The 20,435-nt window shown below is 40.8% G+C and overlaps 3 protein-coding genes across 11 annotated transcripts; 2 read left to right on the plus strand and 1 right to left on the minus strand.

The window, feature by feature from the left end:
- The first annotated feature begins 496 nt into the window (after positions 1 to 496).
- Positions 497 to 8,599, plus strand: tlcd3bb (TLC domain containing 3Bb). 2 transcript variants are annotated; one of them, XM_031315267.2, is made up of 7 exons: positions 497 to 755; positions 3,152 to 3,355; positions 3,654 to 3,737; positions 4,037 to 4,262; positions 5,254 to 5,349; positions 6,333 to 6,442; positions 6,587 to 6,854. In XM_031315267.2, exons 2-7 carry the CDS (start codon positions 3,231 to 3,233, stop codon positions 6,852 to 6,854), a joined length of 909 nt encoding a protein of 302 aa, XP_031171127.1. In that variant the 5' UTR covers positions 497 to 755; positions 3,152 to 3,230. The 2 variants fall into 2 exon arrangements, with proteins under 2 accessions (XP_031171127.1, XP_031171126.1); XM_031315266.2 differs by having other exon boundaries at positions 499 to 962; positions 6,587 to 8,599.
- Positions 8,600 to 9,345: 746 nt separating this feature from the next.
- Positions 9,346 to 12,077, minus strand: pagr1 (PAXIP1 associated glutamate-rich protein 1). Of its 4 annotated transcripts, none has more exons than XM_031315131.2 (5): positions 11,715 to 12,077; positions 11,213 to 11,425; positions 10,518 to 10,851; positions 10,341 to 10,429; positions 9,346 to 9,737 (listed from the first exon to the last, which is right to left on the minus strand). In XM_031315131.2, exons 2-5 carry the CDS (start codon positions 11,379 to 11,381, stop codon positions 9,502 to 9,504), a joined length of 828 nt encoding a protein of 275 aa, XP_031170991.1. In that variant the 5' UTR covers positions 11,382 to 11,425; positions 11,715 to 12,077; the 3' UTR covers positions 9,346 to 9,501. The 4 variants fall into 4 exon arrangements, with proteins under 4 accessions (XP_031170991.1, XP_031170990.1, XP_031170989.1 ...); XM_031315130.2 differs by having other exon boundaries at positions 11,213 to 11,428; XM_031315129.2 differs by having other exon boundaries at positions 11,699 to 12,077.
- Positions 12,078 to 12,207: 130 nt separating this feature from the next.
- kif22 (kinesin family member 22) lies at positions 12,208 to 20,253 on the plus strand. Of its 5 annotated transcripts, none has more exons than XM_031315126.2 (13): positions 12,208 to 12,377; positions 12,700 to 12,915; positions 13,002 to 13,129; positions 13,517 to 13,668; positions 14,142 to 14,351; positions 14,835 to 15,225; positions 15,597 to 15,717; positions 16,160 to 16,277; positions 16,508 to 16,688; positions 17,275 to 17,360; positions 17,625 to 17,813; positions 17,939 to 17,998; positions 20,003 to 20,253. In XM_031315126.2, the coding sequence occupies exons 2-13, from the start codon at positions 12,728 to 12,730 to the stop codon at positions 20,030 to 20,032; spliced, it is 1,854 nt and encodes a 617-aa protein (XP_031170986.1). In that variant the 5' UTR covers positions 12,208 to 12,377; positions 12,700 to 12,727; the 3' UTR covers positions 20,033 to 20,253. The 5 variants fall into 5 exon arrangements, with proteins under 5 accessions (XP_031170986.1, XP_031170984.1, XP_031170985.1 ...); XM_031315124.2 differs by having other exon boundaries at positions 12,217 to 12,377; positions 12,715 to 12,915; XM_031315125.2 differs by having other exon boundaries at positions 12,227 to 12,377; positions 12,718 to 12,915.
- Positions 20,254 to 20,435: the final 182 nt, after the last annotated feature.

A 20,435-nucleotide genomic window follows, 5' to 3' on the forward strand; every position in this document is an offset into this window, starting at 1 on the left:
GTGTGTGTGTGTGTGTGTGTGTGTATATATGTATATATGTCTATATGTATGTATAGTACATATATAGGCTATCTATCATAAGATAATTGTGAATAAGATATAAATATGTGTTAAATTAAATAATAAGAATTTACTGAGTTATGGAAAAGGGTAGGATTAAATAAGTGTATACTTCTTCCTACTCCTTTTCAGACATGTCTATGTTGGTTGTTTTTTTTTGTGATGTTTTGTTTGGTTTATTTTTGATATGTCTGAAATAAATTTCTTCATTCATATTTATAAGGACAACGCACACATTTCTGTAAATGTGCCGATATTATGAGACCATCATAAATGCTGATTCCTTTTGTTTGTATGTGTTTAAGTGGACAGATTGGATATTGCAAACTATGAATGCAGCTTGAATAGATGCCCTCCTTATGGGGAATTCATTCAACGTTCCCCTGCATCGCAAATGACAAAACCCAATTTACAAAATGCAGCGCAGTGACTGGTGCAAATTTCTCGTCATGATCATGAGCTGCTGCCTGGACCTGTAGGATCTAGCTGGCGCAGCAGCAGCAGCAGTAGTCCACAGCGTTGAGTCTGCGAGGCTGAGACAGCGGCATCTGTGCTCGGCTGTTGCGAGACAGATGAGATGGCATAGCGACTAGACAAGCTAACGTTACCTTGACACCTGGACGAGATTGTGTCTTTGTTTTTTCGTCGGTTTGCTGTGTTTTAGTTAGCTATTTGCTTAAGCTTGCTAGACGCAGGTTAGTCACCAATGCCCTCACATAGATGTCGATCTAACTTGCTGCAAGCTAGCGTTAGCTCGCTGCTGGTACCCTTCAGACATTGAAGTGGCCGCATAAACATGCGGATCATCGAGGCGGAGACCCCTGGGACATCTCTAACGTTAAACGCTTTCTGCAGGACACGAGTTTCGACTAGCCGCTGACTGGACTCTGCAGAGTCTTTGTGTAAATGTTGCTTAAGATTTTTCATTTATTCTAAGCATGTGTAAACTCCAATCTGTTAGCCAGTTAGCCATGGTTAGCGTTCACGGTGTCGGTTAGCTTAGCTAATAACCGCTACAAACAATTAACAAGCTAACAAAACAGTTTAACGTTACCAAGGATGAGTGACCAAACGTGTACTATGGTGCATTCAATTATCAGGGATCGTTTATTGGCTGTCATCATCTTGCTAACTATCTTTTATTTGGATTTAACTAACTAAGCCAGCGGTGTGGCTGCCATAGCCACAGATGCTAACGTTAACGTTCCTAGCGTCATTGTTAGCAGGCTATTCGACATCGCAGACATGGCCATGCTTACCAACGCGAGGGAAGACATGTTAGAAATATCGCCTCTGTTCACTAAATGTACATACGTGCATGCTGACTGACCCAGTTTTCTTGCTAACAAATTAACAACAAATGCTCGTTAATTTACGTTACTTGTAGCTATGTGGTGTTTGTAGCTTAACTAGCCGGTGTATTTGATGGAGATTGCTCTGTATAACGTTAGCGTTAGTTCAGTACCAAGTAAAGTTGACTCAACATTGTACAATTTAGACAAAGTTGCTTAAGCTAACGGACGGGCAACTGTTTAGCAGATCAGCGTCAATACCAGAATAGTTAAGTTATATGCCAATCTACAGCCGGTCTCAATTCCCCTAACGTTATGTGGTTAGCTACCTTTCAAAGCGTGGCCAATAATTCGTTATCCAGTTATTTCCACAGCGTTGTGTCTACTCTACTAGGAGTACCACGCAGGAGCAGCCCATGCTTCTGTCGATATTTTCCACGTTCAGGATTTTAAAATAGCGCAATGCGTATTTTTCTAATGGACTTCAACCTTTTATTGATTTAGCTAATCTAGTGTAAGCAAACAGCAAAACCGCATGGAACTACCACATGGTCGCCCTACACTGTGCGCCTTATTCACTTCCCCATGTAGGGAAAGTGAATAAGGCGCACAGTGTCATCAGATGGATAAAGCTGAACAAAAAGGCCTTCAAAAGTTCAAAGTATCTTTATTGTCCCTTATGGGCAAATAGGTTTACAGCTTAGGGTTCCTACAGATTACCTGAACAACAACAAACAGGACATAGTTTACAGAGTGGTTCAGTAGGAGGCTCTTTAACGTCCAGGTCAAAGTACAATTAAACAATTAAAACAATCAAATCAAATGAGCAATCTACAGGCATTTCAATACTGTATCTACTGTCTAACATGTGAATGGCAGCAGGGACGAAGGAAACCTGTCTCTTGGTCTTCATAACACTTTCAAACAACTACCTGAGGGTCACAATTCAAACTGTCTAAATGGGTTTGTATTGGCACTCCAGAAGGGAAGTAGCCTTCCTAAGAACCTACTTGTTATATAAATCTGTAAACTGGGCTTGACTGCTCCCTGAAATCTTCTGATATTCTGCCATTGTACCCACCATGTATAGTCTCCCTGCTTTGGATCCCAGGCACTGTCCTCTCTTACATTTTAAGCTGCTCTAAGTGATGTGACGCGTTTTTTAGGCTACAACATTTTTCGTCACATACAGCAAACATCTCCTCACTATCCGCTAGCTGCCTGTCCCTGAACACACTGTAAAAAAAACGCAGTCTCTGTAGACAGCCCAGGCTCCACAAATGCCAACAAAAACAAACTGCGGCAACCTGCCCAACGAACCATAACAGTGTTCCAGCCAATAACCGACAAGGAGGAGTTGGTTGAGTCATGAACGTGCATTGTGGAAGTAGCCTACTGGCTAGTGCTGCTGCAGTGATACAGAGATTGTGTTTTTTTTTTTTTTTTTTTTACAGTGGGTTCAGGGGACAGTCAGCTAGCAGATAGTGTGGAGATGTTTGCTGTATGTGACAAAAAATGTTGTAGCCTAAAAACGCGTCACATCACTTAGAGCACCTTTAATATAAACCCATTTTCCACATTGTGCCTGGGCTGTCACCCTGTCTGTCTACCCCACTTCATATTTATTGTACATATAGCAAGATGTCAAATTAAGCTAGAACAATACATTGCCACATATGTTGGACTTTGATAGTGTGCTTTGTTTATCTCAGTAAGTACAGCCCAACGTATACATGGGAGTTGCCTCTAGTAAGATCAATATGAACTGTGTATTCACAGTTTGATATTTTGTGTTTCAGAAAGGGGGAAAGAGCGACGGATCTCAAGGACCAGATTGCCTGCTGAACTTTTTGCCTCTCAGACAGATCGCCAGGGACCATGCTGACCATTCTAGCTGCTGGGTCTATGTTCTTTCCAGGCCTTTTCCTACTGTCCAAACAATGCCTAAAGGCCATCCCAGCACTGAGGTGGAGCGAAGGAGATGCAGTCATTGTATCTGCCAGGTGAGACCTTTTTTAAAACTTTTTTTATACTTAAATAACAGTGGTGCTTTCACTGCAGTGCAATTCAAGTTGTTTTAGACTAAAGCTCATGTGCAGTTTGTTTGCATGACTCTCAAGTATGACAGGTTGCTGCACTTATGCCACTTTTAACAAGTGCTTTCAGCTGCATATTGTTTGCATAAAAGCGTAAGGGCACTACTTTCTCACCATGTGTTAACTAGGCAGTCTAAACCCTTTCACTACATTGGCTAATTAGAAATACATTATTTGTTGTTAACTCGCCTCTCTTTGCTCCCAGGTTGGTTTCATCAGTTCAGGCAGTCATGGCTTCTTCAGCTGGCTACATCATTGCTTCTTCCTGCGAGGACATCCTCGAGGACCAGTAAGTCAAGAAATGCTCATCAGAATATATTTCACCGTATTTGCCGAGCCATGTAACACGTCAGCTGTCAGGATTTGTAATTTCCATGCAAAGGCAGCTACAAATGTATACCATAAATTTAACTTGATATTAATGCCTTTACCCGTAGTGTAAGCAGGTTTTAGTTCAGCCATCTGAAGATTTTTTTTTTTCTCATTAAAACTGCTCTGTTTGAGAGAATTCTTCGCTCATACTGTTTAATTGATATTTATTCTTTTCTTTCTGTTTTTTAAAGCCTGCTTCTCTTCTTCTCTACACAGGCATTGGTTGACTAGCTCTTACATCATGTTTGCCGTTCCCTACTTCGTGTATGACATCTACGCAATGTTCATGTGCTACTGGTACAAGCTGCGGGTCAAAGGGCACGAGGAGGCCTCGGCAGCCCCCCAGCATATGAGCACAGCTCTGACCAGCTACTTGCGTCGCGAGTTCCTCATGGTGCTGCACCACGTTGTCATGGTCACCGTCTGCTTCCCCGTCTCTGTGGTAACTGTCACACTTTACTCTTTATTTTGGGCTGAGATTTGAGTGAGGCAAGTGAGAAGTCTAGCAGTGAATAATCTGTATGCATTCCCTGCTCTAAGGTACTTGTGACTACCTTTTCCAAAATAATTGTATTATTAGTTAGGCCTGCATCTAACGACTACTTTTATTATCTATTAATCTGCCATTTTTCTCTATCAATTAGATATTCCGTTTATTATACTGTTAAAACAAGGAAAAGCAACAAAAAAAATCCACATTTGAGAAGATAAAACCACTGAATCTGTAATTTATTTGCTTAAAAAACTGAAACAACTAATCAGTTATCAAAATAAGTGCCCATGCTTTTGTTGATTGTCTAATTGTTTCAGCTCTAAATTGCATAGGTATTTATCCATAGCCACCACAGCGGTGCATGTAAACACATGTATTAGAAGGGTGATATAATCTCATGTACACTTAAAGGTGCTCTAAGTGATGTGGGGTGAAGGCACTTCTTGTTGATGTTCGAAGTATTTTCAAACAAAACGAGACTAGCTCGCCCCTCCCTCCTCCTCATCCCGTCCCCTCCCTTCCGCGCACTAACCCCCACCCCCAACTCCTTCTTGTCGGTTATTGGCTGGAACGCTGGAACACTGTTTGTGTATCTTTTGTGGGGCAGGTTGGCCAGTTTGTTTTTGTTGCTGTTTGTGGAGCCTGGGCTGTCTACAGAGACCGTGTTTTTTTTACAGTGTGTTCAGGGGACAGGCAGCTAGCAGATAGTGAGGAGATGTTTGCTGTATGTGACAAAATGTTGTAGCCTAAAATATGCGTGACATCGCGTAGAGCACCTTTTTAATAGAGAATAATTAACCAGCTTTTAACAATAAGTTATTACTTGATCCCATATACATCTATGAAACAAGCTATGCAAAGTTCACTATAAGTTCAGACTGCTTGTAGAGACATTAAAAAGCCATCGACAAATAACACCTCTTTTTCTCTCTCTCTCCAGTTTTGGCGACAAGGAAAGGGAGATTATTTCCAGGGTATAATGTTTATGGCTGAGCTCAGCACTCCATCTGTCTGCTTAGGAAAAATACTCATCCAGGTAAGAGTCTTGGTTTAGCCTCAAAGAAGATTTGGGTGCGTTGTTGCATGTGTCACACTGAAGTTCTTTGCGCTCTCCATTTCTTTTTTCCCACCCTTTTCATTCAATGGAGAATATATTTCCGGTCATTCCCTGCATGCAGCTTGCTCATGCCCATCGGCTCCTGTTGCATGTGACTTACATGAACAGCACTGTCAGACATCGGCCATTAATTGGTAACACAATTTGTTTGAATACAGGTTGTAGGAGCTGCACCCCCCTGTAATTGTTTTAGGTTTGATGTGGATGTGTGTACAATGTTTCAGTGTCTGGGTGAAGGTTTTCCCTCCATTGCTCTCTGCTTGTCCCCCATCTGAGGCTCCCACAGCTGTTAGCCCTCTGAATGTAGCCCCTAGTATTTAGACTGGATATTTAGAAGATACAGTATCAGCTTGTCCTTCTACCCTCTATCACTCGACACCCCTCCCGTCTTTTACAACAGTGCATGTGGCTGTTTGATAAACAGCTGGCTAAAAGCTACCACCCTCTTATACCTATAGAATAAAAAAACAATGGAGTATTTATTGATGGGATGCCATGAAATTCTGGGATATGAGACTCGTGAATGGGCTCTCTTTTAGAGAAATGTTTGTAATCTTGTCCTCTGTGTTATCTCACTGAAGCAGGTTGACTGTTCAACATAAAGGTTAAGTCATCTGCTCTAAAGAAATGAGAATGTAAAAACTGCTTCACTGACACACACACTGTCCTACTGCCTCCTGTAGAATTCAATCAGTGTTCAACCAGCTGCATGGCATACCGTGCTCTCCACTGCCACATGTTCAGTCCACGCAGATAGTATTCCCTATTAACAAATGTAACAATGTTGGTATTAACAACAAAACAGTTGCAAATGAGATTAACACCGTCAGTTTTCACCAAACTACTGCTTGCTTTTCTTTCTCTCTCTCTCCCGTCCTCTCCCTCTTTTGTTCTGCTCTCAGTACAAACAGCAACACACTCTCCTGCACAAGGTGAATGGGGCTCTTATGCTGATCACTTTTTTCATCTGTCGAGTCCTCCTCTTCCCTTACCTCTACTACGCCTATGGAAGGTATGTCTGTCTTTCATCTCTGTTTTTTCTCATGTCCTGCTGTCTCGCTGAGCTTGGGTCGGTAACTTGCACAACCACATGAGCTCTATCTTCTGGATAGAAGACTTAGAATGCGTGTTTACAATCCTTTGTCTTTGGATCTAGGTACGCGTCCATTCCCTTCCACATGGTTCCCCTGTCGGTGCCCTGGCACTGTAACCTCGGTGCTGCTCTGCTCATGGCGCCCCAGCTCTATTGGTTCTCCCTAATTTGCCGGGGCGCCCTGCGACTATTCACGGGCTCCACCCGCTCTCAGAGACCACGTGCGACAACAGACGCAGCTAAGGAGAAGCAGATGGATGGCAACGCACTGCCCCAGCCTGCCAACGGCTACAGCGCATGCTCCTCGGAGCCCGAGCTGGCCACTCACTGAGATGAGTGGCGGGGAGGGTGGGGAGGGAAGGAAGGCGAATGTACCAATGAGTATGTAAAGGAAAGAAAGCTGTGAGGGATAAGTGAGACTTGAAACAAGTAGCAATATGAAGAAAGCTACAGATGATGGCCTCAAATAGTGCTGAAGTGTTTGTGGCCAGCAGTCAAACTCTTGACAGCTAAACGATTTGGTTGCTGGCCTTCAAGCACTTCAGCTTCTCAATTTGTAGGAAACAAGTTGAGTGTTAGTGCACTCAGTATTTGAAGATGTCATCAGGCACTGTGACAGATAACATGAAGTAACATGCACTGACCTGAGAGGAATTTGCCTGGATGTATAGCAAGCATAGGTGGTTATTTCCCTCATGTAGATCAAATTCAGTCCTCTCTGCCTCATGGTATAGGAAGAGCAGGAAAATAGGAATGTATTATATTGTATGTTAGTACATTTGCTGTAGATGAAAGGCCTAATTCAGTTTAGTAATGAAGAAAAAATGTCAGCTAAGCAGTATTTTGACTTGTTAGTATTTAATATCTGTATCCTCTATGTAGTCACTGTCACTCTAAGAAAATGTAACCAACCTGCAGACTGACTCATCTTTAGAAAGGAGATAATCTCGACTGTATTCTGCTGCCTTATCCCTTTTCCCCATTCTTTGCCGTTTCTTTAGGTTTTTATTAATTTTTTGTATCCTCGGAGAAGGAAGAGGCTTTCTCAGACAGAAAAAATGTGACGGGTGTACATAGCCGATGTAAAATTGTCCCTTTTTCCATGTCAGTATTAGGTCGATGTTGGTTTTTAATTATTTTGTGTGTGTGTCTCACGTTTTTTTGACATTTCAGCATTAAAACACTGTTGTACGGCTTAGTGTACGCAAACTTCCCTCAAACGTTACGACAGTGCTTCTTGTTTCAGTGTAGATATGACTTCATTCCATTTACTGGTATCACAAAGTGTTTTTTTTTTTGCATACAAGGAAGTGATGCACAGTAGCAGTCACTTTAAAATGAGTGTTTAAGTTTGATGCTGATATAAATCATGAAATATCCATTTGATTGGTTGGAATATTTCATTAAGGATACATAAGATTTGAGTATTTATAGCTTTGTCAGGGGACTTGCAATGTTGCAGTTTGAAGGGAAACAAAAGCGAAAAATAATCTCGTAGGGAAGCATTCTCTTGTGATAGACCTGCAGCGCATTTGTCCACGGCAACTTATTTTGATGTTGCTCACTTCATTTTTTTTTTTTTAACCATTATTTAGTCTATGAATTGTTTTAAACCTTATACATTGTATAAATTGCTTCAATCAATTAGCCGTTTATTTGAGCCACTGGTTCTATGAACCTTCTATGAACAAACTGGCTAGTTTTTATCATTTTATGTTTGTTTAAAGCAGCTTCACTGTCCTAGAAATGGGTAAAGAAAAAATAGAAAATGCTCCAAAACCATCAAGACAGGGCAACATGTGCCAAAACATCTGGACAACTGTGGGCATGTTGAACACAGAACATCCATTCCCGTTTCATGAACTTAAGGTACTGCTTCTTGACAATACTAAAACATTTCAACTGATGTACTGTATATTCCACAAAATGCTTGTTATTTATAAGTATTTATTTATTTATTTGGTTTGTGGTTTTGAATGCATATTTATGCATACATATTATACTATATGCTTCTGAGCCTTATGTAAAGGCTGTATTGTTACTCCAACTTAGTTAAAATAAACTTCTCTGTCCTGAGCCTGCCTCGACTCTGTTGCATAATTTATCAAATGACATTTTTGAAATCTGGACATTGCTCAAGTAAAAGCATAGACTATAATAGACCATAGTGAGCCTCTAGAGCAGGGGTGTCAAACTCAACTTCACTAAGGGCCACACTGGAAAAGGAGAATTGCATCAAGGGCCAGACATGTAGAGTTTATTTTCATGCTTTTATTTTGAAAAAGTCAAATATCTTTGACTGTATTATTCCATGTCTCATATAGTCTTCTCACTTAGTTTGGTTGACATAAAGTCCTAAAAAAAGGCAGCAAATAGTTCCTTAGAAATCTTTGAATTTAGCAAATCAAGCAAAACGAAGATTACATTTTAAAAGTCGACTCAAAGCAACCTGTTTCCTAGCTTTAATTTAGGAAACTCTGCTTCTGTGGGAATTTGTGGGAGTCTCAAAGTCGGCAAATCTACCAAATTCTGCCTTAAGTGTGGTGTAGTTGCCGTTTGAAAAAACAGTTTCCTGTCTTTTTGTTTTACTGCACAACTAGGCAGGCCAACATTTATCGTGAACCTAAATTGATATGCGTGCCGGATCAAAACCTGCCAGGGGCCGGGTTTGGCCCGCGGGCCTTGAGTTTGACACGTACTCTAGAGGGTGCCAAAATCCATGCATTTCTGTAATATCACTATATACTGCTATCATGAACATATGCCGTTAAGAGGGATTTTTGGCCATATCACCTACCCTTACTGCACACTGATTACAACAGTTAACATTTCCCATGGTTAAAATGTTTATTGCCAACATACAAAACACACATAGAAAACATACAAAACTCGGTTACATTAAAAAATTCAAGTTTTGAGAAATCCTCAGAAAGCTCTTGGCCTTATTTGCCTGTGGTCAAGTCTTCATCTCTTAATACTTAGTATCTCCTCTGTCTCGGGGAGAAGATAGTGTTGGGGTTACTGTCTCGTTCCCTCTCCTTCTCCCGCTCCTTCTGGCTGTTTGGAGACAAAGCCTCCTCCAGCTTCTTTTCGCTCTTGAAGAGATCTCGACCCGTGCGCATGATGTGCTCCTCAATTTTGCGGTGGCGCTTCATGTCTGACAGTACTTTGTCCAGCCGAGCTTCCCTTTTCACAGAAGAGCGGGCTGAAGATCCTGGGAGAGAAGGAAAAAAAACGTCAACCGGATTTCCCTAAAACCACCACTTCTACTGAGCTTCTAGAATAAAATGAAACCTAATGATGAAGAGCTAAGAGAAGACAAAACACAGTGGTGGAATGTAACTAAGTACATTTACTCAAGTACTGTACCTAAGCACAAATTTGAGGTACTTGTACTTTACTTGAGTCTTCTTTTCATGCACACAAAACGTGTATAAAATACAATGTTTTATTATAAATTAAACTACCCAACAATATGCAGGCCTACAGTACAGCTGAAATGATTAGCCAATTAAACACTTAGTTGATTGACAGAACTGTTTTGATCATTTCCAGTTTCTAAAATGTGGGGATTTTTCTGCATTGTGTACTTTTACTTCTAATACTTTAGGGTTAGGGTTATTTTCCTGATGATACTTACATACTTTTACTCAAGTAACATTTTCAATGCAGGACTTTTACTTGTAACAGAGTATTTTTACATTGTGGTATTAGTACTTTTACTTAAGTAAAGGATCTGAATACTTCATCCACCACTGCTCATTAATGTAGCTTATGCTAATCAAGGTTTTAAAAATCAAATCTCAGTTGTTGTTACCTGGTGTTCTGCGTCTGTTCACGAAGGCATTTTTCGGAGTGGCTTGTGTTTGCTCTTCATCAAAGTCAAACTCAGTTGGAGTTGGAGGCCTGGGAAAAAAAGTAATTAGCCTTTACATTACCTGTACACCAACCAAAAATCCATAGAAATTAAACATTGAGAAATAGGTATACTGACCTGCGTTCTCTCTCGTCCCTCTCTCTTTCCTTTGCTGCCTCTTCCTCGTCATCTCTTTCAGGTGACGGGGTGCGTTCAGGTGTAGGGGGCCTCCTAGGAAGAGGCACAAAGTTCAATTCCAGCATCTCCCCTTTAGAGAGGAGCTCATAGAGTCTTTTGATCTCAGCAGGAGGGGGCATCCAGTTTTTGGGGTCCTCCATTTCCTCGTCACTGTACGCAAGCTCCCATTCACCGTCCACTCCTGCAGCCTGCTTTCCCTCTTCACCATCCACCCCTGTGTCAGCCTGAGGTTCGTCCTTGTGTGCTTCTTCTTCCACTGCATATGTGTCTCCATCTGAGAAGGCAGCAAAATGCATAGAACAAAAGCAGAATGACAACTTAATTATTACATTTTATGTAGATTACTGCAGATAAATTATACTATGATACAGTACATATATTACATAAGCACTGAGTAAAACTCTAAAACAACTTGGGAAAATAATTCAAAGCTATTTGAGGAGGAATACAAAGGTCACAACAATTGCTATTAAACACCTTTTGAACACACATCTGGATTGGGCACTTTTAAGACTCTGAATAAAGACTTTTTCCTTAGTGGTAAAACTTCTTGCCTATGTGTACTTTATGTTTAGCTGCAGATACTAAAGGTCCCTCTTTCTTTATTCGTTATTTGTGTTTCTTAATAGAGTTACCCTTTACATCCTTGGTTGTTGTATCTTCATCTGTGGCAGCTGTCATCTCCGTGTCCTGTTGCTCTGTGTTGCCCTGTTCCTGTTTGCCTGCTGCAGGTCTTTCTGTGTCCTTCACACCCAGAGCCTCTATGCCCTCTCTCAGTGAAGAGTCTGTGGCCTCAGCCTGCATCCTTCCAGTTCCTGCTGCTGCTGGTGAACTTTATAGCCACAGATCTGCTAAACAGAAGCATGAATTATGAAAAAGTATTTTAGTACAACCGAAAGTAACTATAGGTATGTGAAGTAAGAATTTATTTGAGAACTAGCCAAGAGTAGTATCATGCCTATAACGTTTAACTTGTAGCCTAACGATAGCTGTTAACTTTGCTGAATGGCAAGCAGTCAACAAAGCAACACATGAAACGTAATCTTGTCTTTATTGGCTAACTTCAGGCCTAACCGTGAGCTATTTCTGGACAGCAAATAACAATTAGATAAGATACGTGCCTTAAATTGTCATTACCGAATGTCCGGTTTGTCGTAGATCACCGCTGCAGCTAAATGTTAGGTCCAATTATCTTTCCCAGTATATTAAATCACCAAAGCTCTCCATGAGACTTGCTAGAGATAATACACGATTATACAGAGACGTAAACATAGCGCCATTTTGGACTAGAGGAACTGTGTGACGATCTGCTTGGTTCTGCGCATTCCCGCTGATTCAACATCATATGGATAGTGCATGGACGGAGCGAACAACCGAGAGCAGTAGGTGTGTGTGTAGTAGAGATCTACTTTAAGCACGACTTCCTGCGCAGCGCGCAATCGCATAAAGGGCTGAATGCATGTCGGCCGAAATTGATTAAACTTATTTTGCTTCACTATTCACGTTAATGCCTTATTTTAAAAGATGCATATATGGTTATATACCATAATGTTGACTACTATATTTGATGCACGAGTTAACCTTATTTAAGGACGTTGGACGTTAAATAGGCGCCAGTGTGTGAGCGAGTTCTGATTGGTTAATGGTCGTTTCCGGTTGCAGCGCTCCTCATTTGAAAAGTGTTCGGTTATGCTTTGAGGTCTCGATCGCCATTGTTAAAAGACAGCGTCCGCAATGTTGGTAAAAGTGAAACTTGCAGCATAACAAAAGTTTTGAACAAGGAGTCAGCAAATAATATCGGTAAGCACTAACGAAACATCAGTAATACACTCGGTAAAGCAGTAACTAACCGTAGCTAGGCGAGTAACTTACCTTTAACGTGGCCTAACGGTTGCTAACCATAGCTTGTTATTAGCCGAATGGAGCTAACGTTATCGTAAGTAAGGTAAAACTTATCTTATTCTTGCAATGCTTTGTTTGAGGGGAGTCTCAATTTAATTTAAATCTACCGGTTAGCACAATTGTTAATACTCTGCTTTATCAAGATGCCATTTTTTAAAGATAACGTTAAACACAGCGTGAATTCGAACATTATTTGGCTTATGTTATTATCTAACGTTAGGCCTTCTGTTTTGAGGAGTTCCAACAACATGGCTCAGCGTGTGGCGGTACCAGATGGAGCAAACAAGAAGACGTCCAGAGTTCGGGTAGCGGTTCGTCTGCGACCCTATATGGACAATCAAGATGAGAAAGACGAGGGACCGTGTGTAAGAGGCCTGGACTCCCAGAACCTGGAAATAATTAACTGGAGAAATGCTACAGAAACAGTCAAATACCAGTCAGTGTCCTCAGCCTCTTAGCACTCAGCTGTTATAATTTCTAAATTATTCTACTGTTAACATCTATATCTATATTGTCCAACAGTTTTGACGCTTTTCATGGTGAGCAAACGACACAGCAAGAAGTTTTCGTTTCATCAGTGAAGCCCATTCTACCACACATACTGACTGGACAAAATGCCAGTGTCTTTGCCTATGGACCGACAGGAGCTGGTTTGTTACAGCAATATTGCATTTTTTAACTAGTACATTGTTTACTTTGGTTGCATATTAAAGATGGCAATCAAGGCACATTCAGGCTCCAATTTTTAATAGATATTTCTCTTAATAGTATACATGTATGTGATATTAATAGTGGGATTTTAGATGGCCAGATGTTGTAAATAAATATAGTGTATGTATGAATACTTTTAATTATATGTAATATTATATTTAATAGCAATATAATAATGTACCAGTCAAAATCCTTTGAATTAAGATGTTTTGTTAAATACTCTTTGTGGAGTCTTATATTGAGACAATTTGTTCTTAAAATAAACTCCTTTTTTGTATACGGATTTTTCCTGTTTGTGTGCTAACTCACCACATCCTCTTTCATAGGTAAGACCCACACCATGATGGGCAGTTCAGATCAGCCAGGGGTGATCCCTCGAGCTGTTAGCGAGGTCTTCAAGCTGGTCAAAGCTAAGGATGAGGATGAGGGATGGGACTACAGCATTGGCATGTCTTATTTGGAAATCTACAATGAGAAGGTATACATGGTTGGCAGTATAGTGTGACCCTGTAGTTTCATGCTCTGTTCGTTGTTAAAGGAATACTTCAATACTACGTCTTGTTTTCCAGTCTCGTGCTCAGTTCTTACCAAACGCACTTCCTCTATCGAATAATTAAAGTTTTTTTTAAATGAGAGCCATACTCAACTCATGTAAATTACGTACGCAGAACCAGAAACCACCCAACCCCCCATGCCTTAAACCATATCGCTCCGTTTTAAGAAACGGCAACTCCTCGATTTAATTCGAACCGCTCTCATAACTGTGCTCCCCTTCCATACCCCTAAACTTCTCTTCACCTTCAAAAAGCTGTAATACCTTTTCTATCGACCTTATTGCTTGTCTAATTGTCTGCTTGTAACAGTTTCTTTTCTGCTTTTAAATCATCAGTGGTTATTTAGTCCAGTGCTATTTTTTTGTTTGACAATGTACAACCTATCTTTCTTTTTCAGGTGCTAGATCTTCTATCACCAAGCTCCCAGGATTTGCCAATCAGAGAGGACAAAGACAAGAACATCTTGATCCCTGGCCTCACACTCACAACCATCTCCTCCTTCTCAGATTTTGACAAACACTTCGTCCCTGCCAGCCTTAATCGTACTACAGCTTCTACCAAACTAAACCAGCGCTCCAGCCGCAGCCATGCTGTCCTCCTCATCAAGGTTTGATATATAATCGGATCAACACTGAGAAAAGACTATTTGTTCATTTATAATTATCTTTGAGAGTCGCTTTGTTTGTTTCCTTTGGACTGATATGTATGGTTATCCAGTAGCTAGTCAAAAAGCATCTTAAACAGGTCGTGGCCTCTGAGCAGTAGGTCAGGATTTGGTAGCTGGTGCTGAAATCAATTCTCTCCTGCAACACTCCCACTAGCAACCTCTGGGCCTTTTGGGACTATTCCGGGAAAGAAACAACCTGGTTTCCGTTCACTAACTTTGCCCTTTTTCTGCATTCTTACTTCCTATGTTGTATTGCTGAATACATACTGTGTCACATTTATCAAAAGCCTCTTTTGCTGCCTAACTTTACCTAATTTAACCTTGCATTTCCCTCTTGTCCTCCCTCCCCTCCCCTGTGTTTCTACCATGTCTGACCTCTGTGTCGTGGCCCTGTGTCAAATCTTAATCTTTTCAATGCTCTAGGTTGTACGGACTCAGCGCGCCCTGCCCCACAGACAACAAACAGGAAAGCTGTACTTGATCGACCTGGCTGGGTCTGAGGACAACCGTCGCACTGGCAACCAGGGCATCCGTCTGAAGGAGAGCGGCGCCATCAACCTGTCTCTCTTCACTCTCAGCAAGGTCGTGGACTCTCTTAACTCTGGCACTGCCGTCCGTGTGCCGTACAGAGACAGTAAACTGACACGGCTGCTACAGGACTCTCTGGGCGGCTCGGCGCACTCCGTCATGATCACCAATATTGCACCCGAGTACAAATACTATTTTGATACGTTTAATGCGCTCAACTTTGCCTCCAAATCCAAACTCATTGTGAACAAGCCCTTCACCTGTGAAACTGTGGCTGTGCTGCCAGGTGAGTAAAACTTAAAGAGAATTGCACTCACTTTCTTCCAAGTATAGAAAGAAATGTAACAGGCCAAGAAAAGGAAGAGAGTGTAATCCAAGGCCAATAGGGGGCACCTGTGTCACATCCCAAAGTCAACAGCCGGAGGTCTCTGGGTGTGATGGATGTCAGAATTTCTGTTTCAAACACCTCTGAAGTGGGCTATTTTCTTTCCTATAGCATTGTCTTAAATACATTCCTGATGCTGTTCTTCACTGCAGTGCAGCCTTGACTGATGCTGTGCACCCTTCATCTGAATTGCTTTAGAGAACCACACGAACAGTGCTGCTCGAGGGCACTGAATACTAAACCGTTAATTTCCCTTCTGCCTTCATCTCCAGTGAAGCGGGCCAAAGAAGACCACAAGGCAGGGGGGTCTGGCGCTGAGCCACAGAAGAAGAGGCATAAAGACGACAGGAAAACTGAACAGGATGGTTCCTCACCTTCTGCACATTTTTACAGGTTAAAGATCTCACACACACACACAGACATGTTATTTGTTTGGCTAATCAGACTTAGGAATTGTGTTGGTTGACTGTGAAGAAAATGCATCTGCTGAAAGCTACAACATTAAATCCGACCCACACAACTGCACTTTAAACAAGCCGTAGCCTCAAATCAGTGGGCCATGATTTTATAGCTTGTGCTGAATGCAACTCTCCCTGCATTGCTCCCATTGGCTACAGCTGCTGTGTCTACTGGGATCTCTTTGGGAAAGATGCACTGCTTTGTTTCCATCTGTTATCAGGTGTATGAATCAGTCTGTGCTATATGAATCTCTGCGCTGTGTATTTGTCAACCTTTTTGGCTTCCGAGTGCATTCCAAGTCCCCAACCATACTGCCCCCTTTGTTGTCTAACCTACTTTTCCTCTTTCTTGATTTGTTTGTTTGTGTCTCTTTCAGTCCGTCAGAACCGTCAGTGATGGACAGACTAGTAGCTCTGGAGAAGCTGATGATGAACTGCCAGGACAAAGATAAGCTCAGCATGCTGAGTGTGGCCCAGTCTCGCAAGGAGATCCAGGTGAAAACACACACCTACATCAAAACTTGAGTTCATCCCCCTGGGTGTCATGTAGCCCTGCATAATATTAGATTTTTAGTAATTTATATATGCACCTGGACCAACTTTTGTCTCTTCTGTCTGTATGTGATATGCCAGATGCTGACAGCGGTCAGATCTTTAAACTGATCGATCAACTCTTCTTAGTGGATATTTGATAGCCAACCATGCCACTCTCTTTGTTTTCACAGGAGCTCAAGGAGAAGCAGCGGGAGTTTGAGAGCAAGGCCATGCTGTTCAGTCGGTTGGCTGGAGAAAAATCCAGTGCCAAACAGGAGCCTGCCTTCACCAACAACAGTGCTCCTCTGCAAAGAAAACAGTCAACTGCCACAAACGCCAAAAAGCAGCAGGCCGTGGTCCAGCCCCTACAAGGTCTGTTAGAAATGACAGATGAGTTCATAGATGTAACTTATCTATTCACATTTGAATTCAAGTTGTATGAATTTAGCTGAGTCAAATAGAAATGAGTTCCATCTCATGGGAACTGTCTTTTTAAATTGTCCTTGAATGAGGAAGTGCTTAAGGAAAAAAATGACCTTGGAAATTATTCCTATCGTGTAATCTTCTGCTGTTCATGTTTCCCTAAAGAGTAGTCGCTCACTAATTATATCATGTTGAATCACTGGAGTTATTGATGAGCTGCAATTTGATACAAGAGCTCAGTCTACAATATAGGAGCCAAATGTATCCAATGACGATGAGGAGGAAAGTTTTTTTTACACCCCTCAGCAGCTTGGGGAGTGAGGTGGATACATTGGTATCTATCTCACTTTTTAGCTTTAAATCAGCACTAAAACCCAAACAAAATGTGAGCTACTTACTCTTTTAATGTATAATTTGTTGAAATTGTGGGTCCCCCCCCCCCCTCCAGTGAGTATTTTCATTGTTAACAGATAGGGTTCTAATGTGTACCATTAAATGAATTAAGCATTACTCTATGTGGTTTCATTCCTATCAGTGTTCCAGCCTCTTCAGCAGCTTGCCGTCGTCAAAAAACAGTCCGTCTGCGTTAAGAAGGAGAGGAAGATTTCAGACGAGGTTGAGGTCAGCATCCAAGCTTTGACTATGCTGCGCTTAGCTTGACACATCTGCAGAATTGCAAGCATCAGAATCAAGCAGACGTAGTGCATTAGGTTCAATTAGTTTTTGTCTTGACAGACACTGCACAATCTTAGATTTATTAGGTCAAAATGAACCTCCTTTTCACACCAATGTCGGTTAAGAAAAAAAAGTCATGTACTATTTTCCATAATTATGTAAAATATAGTTTTTTGTTTTAATAAGTTAATACTGCATTTGTCTTTTCAGCCTCCAGATGGTAAAGAGAACAGCTGGGAGTCCCAACTGGACACATCTGTGCTGGAGCACTCCCGACAGAAAATCCTGCACATTCTGAATACCGGCTCACTCAAAGAGCTGAAGGGTCTGCAGCAGATCGGCGACAAGAAGGCAAAGCTCATCCTGGGCTGGAGGGAGATCCATGGTCACTTCATAAATGTTAGTGGAGAAAATGTCGAGCTCAGATCTTTTATCACACAACTCTCTACAACAATACCTCATCTTTAGCGTTTTTCTGACTTTATTTACTTGTGTTGACTTTATGTATGGTTTGTATTTTGCAGTTGGAAGATGTGGTAAAAGTTGAGGGTATGACAGGAAAGAGATTTTCCTCCTTCGTGAAGGTAAGCCAAGTCTTCAGTAGAATATGTAAACAACTATTATTAGATGGATTTCCATGAAAATATGGATGAATTATACTAATTTTGGTGATCCTGACTTTTTCACAAGTGACTCTACTAGGTTGACATTTGTGGTTTTAAGTGAAATGTTAAAAAAAAAAACACACATTATTGGATAGTTTGTCATGAACATTGGTTGAGCTTTCATCTAGCAACATCATCAGGTCTAAAATGATGTGGTTTATGACTAAATACTGCAAATGTGATGGCAGTCCCATCAGCCTCAGCTGTAGGCTACTTAATGTTTTATGTAAGTAGCAAATTTTAGCATACTAAACTGCTAAACACCTGCATGTTAGCACTGTCATTGTGACAGGGGTGGATCTACAGGGGGGCAGCTGACACCCCACTGTAGGGCTTTGCCCCCCCCCAGCTGCCTCCCTAACTTTGGTGTTCAAAAAAACTGTGCTTGTAAAAACAAACTGCCACTATGTCCACACGCTTCTTAAAACATTGAAACAAACAATTTATATTAATTAATTAATTAATAAATAATTGTAGATGTAATCTTAGCCCGCTGCCCCTCAAATACTTAGCTACGTTGCTAGCCAAGACAATTGAGTAGTGCACAGGAGGAAGAGGAGGGAAATGAAGAAGAAGAAGGCAGTAAACTGAGAGACCAGGTGGGTCAGAGCAGGAGAAGACAACAGAAGGAGATGCAGAAATAAGGGAAAGGAAGAATTGACTGTGGGATGAAGAGGAGGCTGCAGATTCAGAGAGGGGGACAGAGGCAGAGTGATCAGGAGGAGGCAGATGAAGATGACAGGGAGGAAGAGGCCTGCAGTTACCCCTGGACCATATGGTTTGCTTAAATATTCTCCTTCCATATAAACTGCAGTACAGTAGCGCTGTGTGTGTGTGGTTTTACAGTTTCTCTATCATAGCATTTGTTTGATAATTACTGATAAAATAAGACGCATTCTGTTCTATATGTCTGTATCAGTAAATATGATCAAGCCATTTAATTCAATTTCAGCTAAATTTTATTTATGGTATCAAATCGGAACAAGAGTTCACTCTTTTCAAGACACTTTACAGATAGAGTAGGTCTAGACCACACTCTATAATTTACAGTGACCCAACAATTCCCCGAAGAGCAAGCATTTGGTGCAACAGTGGCGAGGAAAAACTTCCTTTTGGGCAGAAACCTCAGACAGACCCAGGCTCATTTAAATGTTCTAGATCCACCACTGCATTGTGAGTATGTTAGCATTGACCTTTAAAGCTCCAAAGCCGCTAGGATGGCTCTACTCTAATAAATTGGGGATTTGTATTTTGTATTGGTATTTATTATAAGGATTCCCGTTAGCTGACGCCTAGACAACCAGCTAGTCTTCCTGGGGTCCGAAACATTTAATCAGACAATATTAAAACATTTCATGACATACGCAAAAAAGAAATCAAGAAAGGAAAATAAATACAATATCTGCTTACAGAACTAAATAAAAGATTCCAAAGAATTAAAATTAAAATATCTTGTAAACAAAATTATATATTACATGACTAATATTAAGGTAGCTCACATATACAAAGAAAAAAATCAAATTAAACCAAACAAATAAGATTAAAAAAAAAAAAAAAAACTCATGATAAATTAGGGTAAGATTTAACTTTCTTTTTAAAATGTATCTTTCCTGTGATAAAACGAATGTTACTTGGTATATTATTCCACAAAGAACTTGCTCTGTACAAGTTTTTTCCAGGTTATTGGATTTTTGGTAAAGGCACAATCATCTGCCCCTTACTGGCTCCTCTTGTTAAATAAGTGTGGATATCTGAACTGTAAGTTATGTTATCAAAAATAAATGGTGTTTGAGTTTGAATAACAAACCAAGCACATTGGCTAATAGTCTTTTTTCATGTTTGCCAGTATTTGTACATTATGCGGCTTTTAAAGATGGTCTTGCTTTTTCTAAGTGCTAATACTTATTTCTTTTTTTTACACAGGCAAACATCCTGAGTGCCATGGGAAAGTGATATATATATTTTTTTTTTTTGTCTTTTAAATTTTTTATCGTACCACGTCTAATGTATTTCTATCTCCGAAGCTTTTATTTGTCATTTATGCTTTGTTTTATGATGTTTTTGTAGTTACTACTGTGTACCAGCTGATGGCGCACCCCTGCTTTTAAATAAATGTGTCATTGAATGTTTGTGTTTATTTTCATGATCATAAATACATCTGATGGTCTCTTTCACATATGACCCATGCAATCGCCTCGCAGATCAATCACCATCTCTGGGTGGGAGTTGTCGCCAATCTCTGGTTTTAAAACCTAATTGGGCTAATTTTTTGAATGCTTGTCCTCTGCGAGGCGGTGACACGAGGACACGTTTTTTATCACCGACTGATATGATGTAGCATCATTCAGTGTGAAGC

The sequence above is a fragment of the Sander lucioperca genome, chromosome 22 (genome assembly GCF_008315115.2).
Source record: "Sander lucioperca isolate FBNREF2018 chromosome 22, SLUC_FBN_1.2, whole genome shotgun sequence".
Classification (NCBI taxonomy): Eukaryota; Metazoa; Chordata; class Actinopteri; order Perciformes; family Percidae; genus Sander; species Sander lucioperca.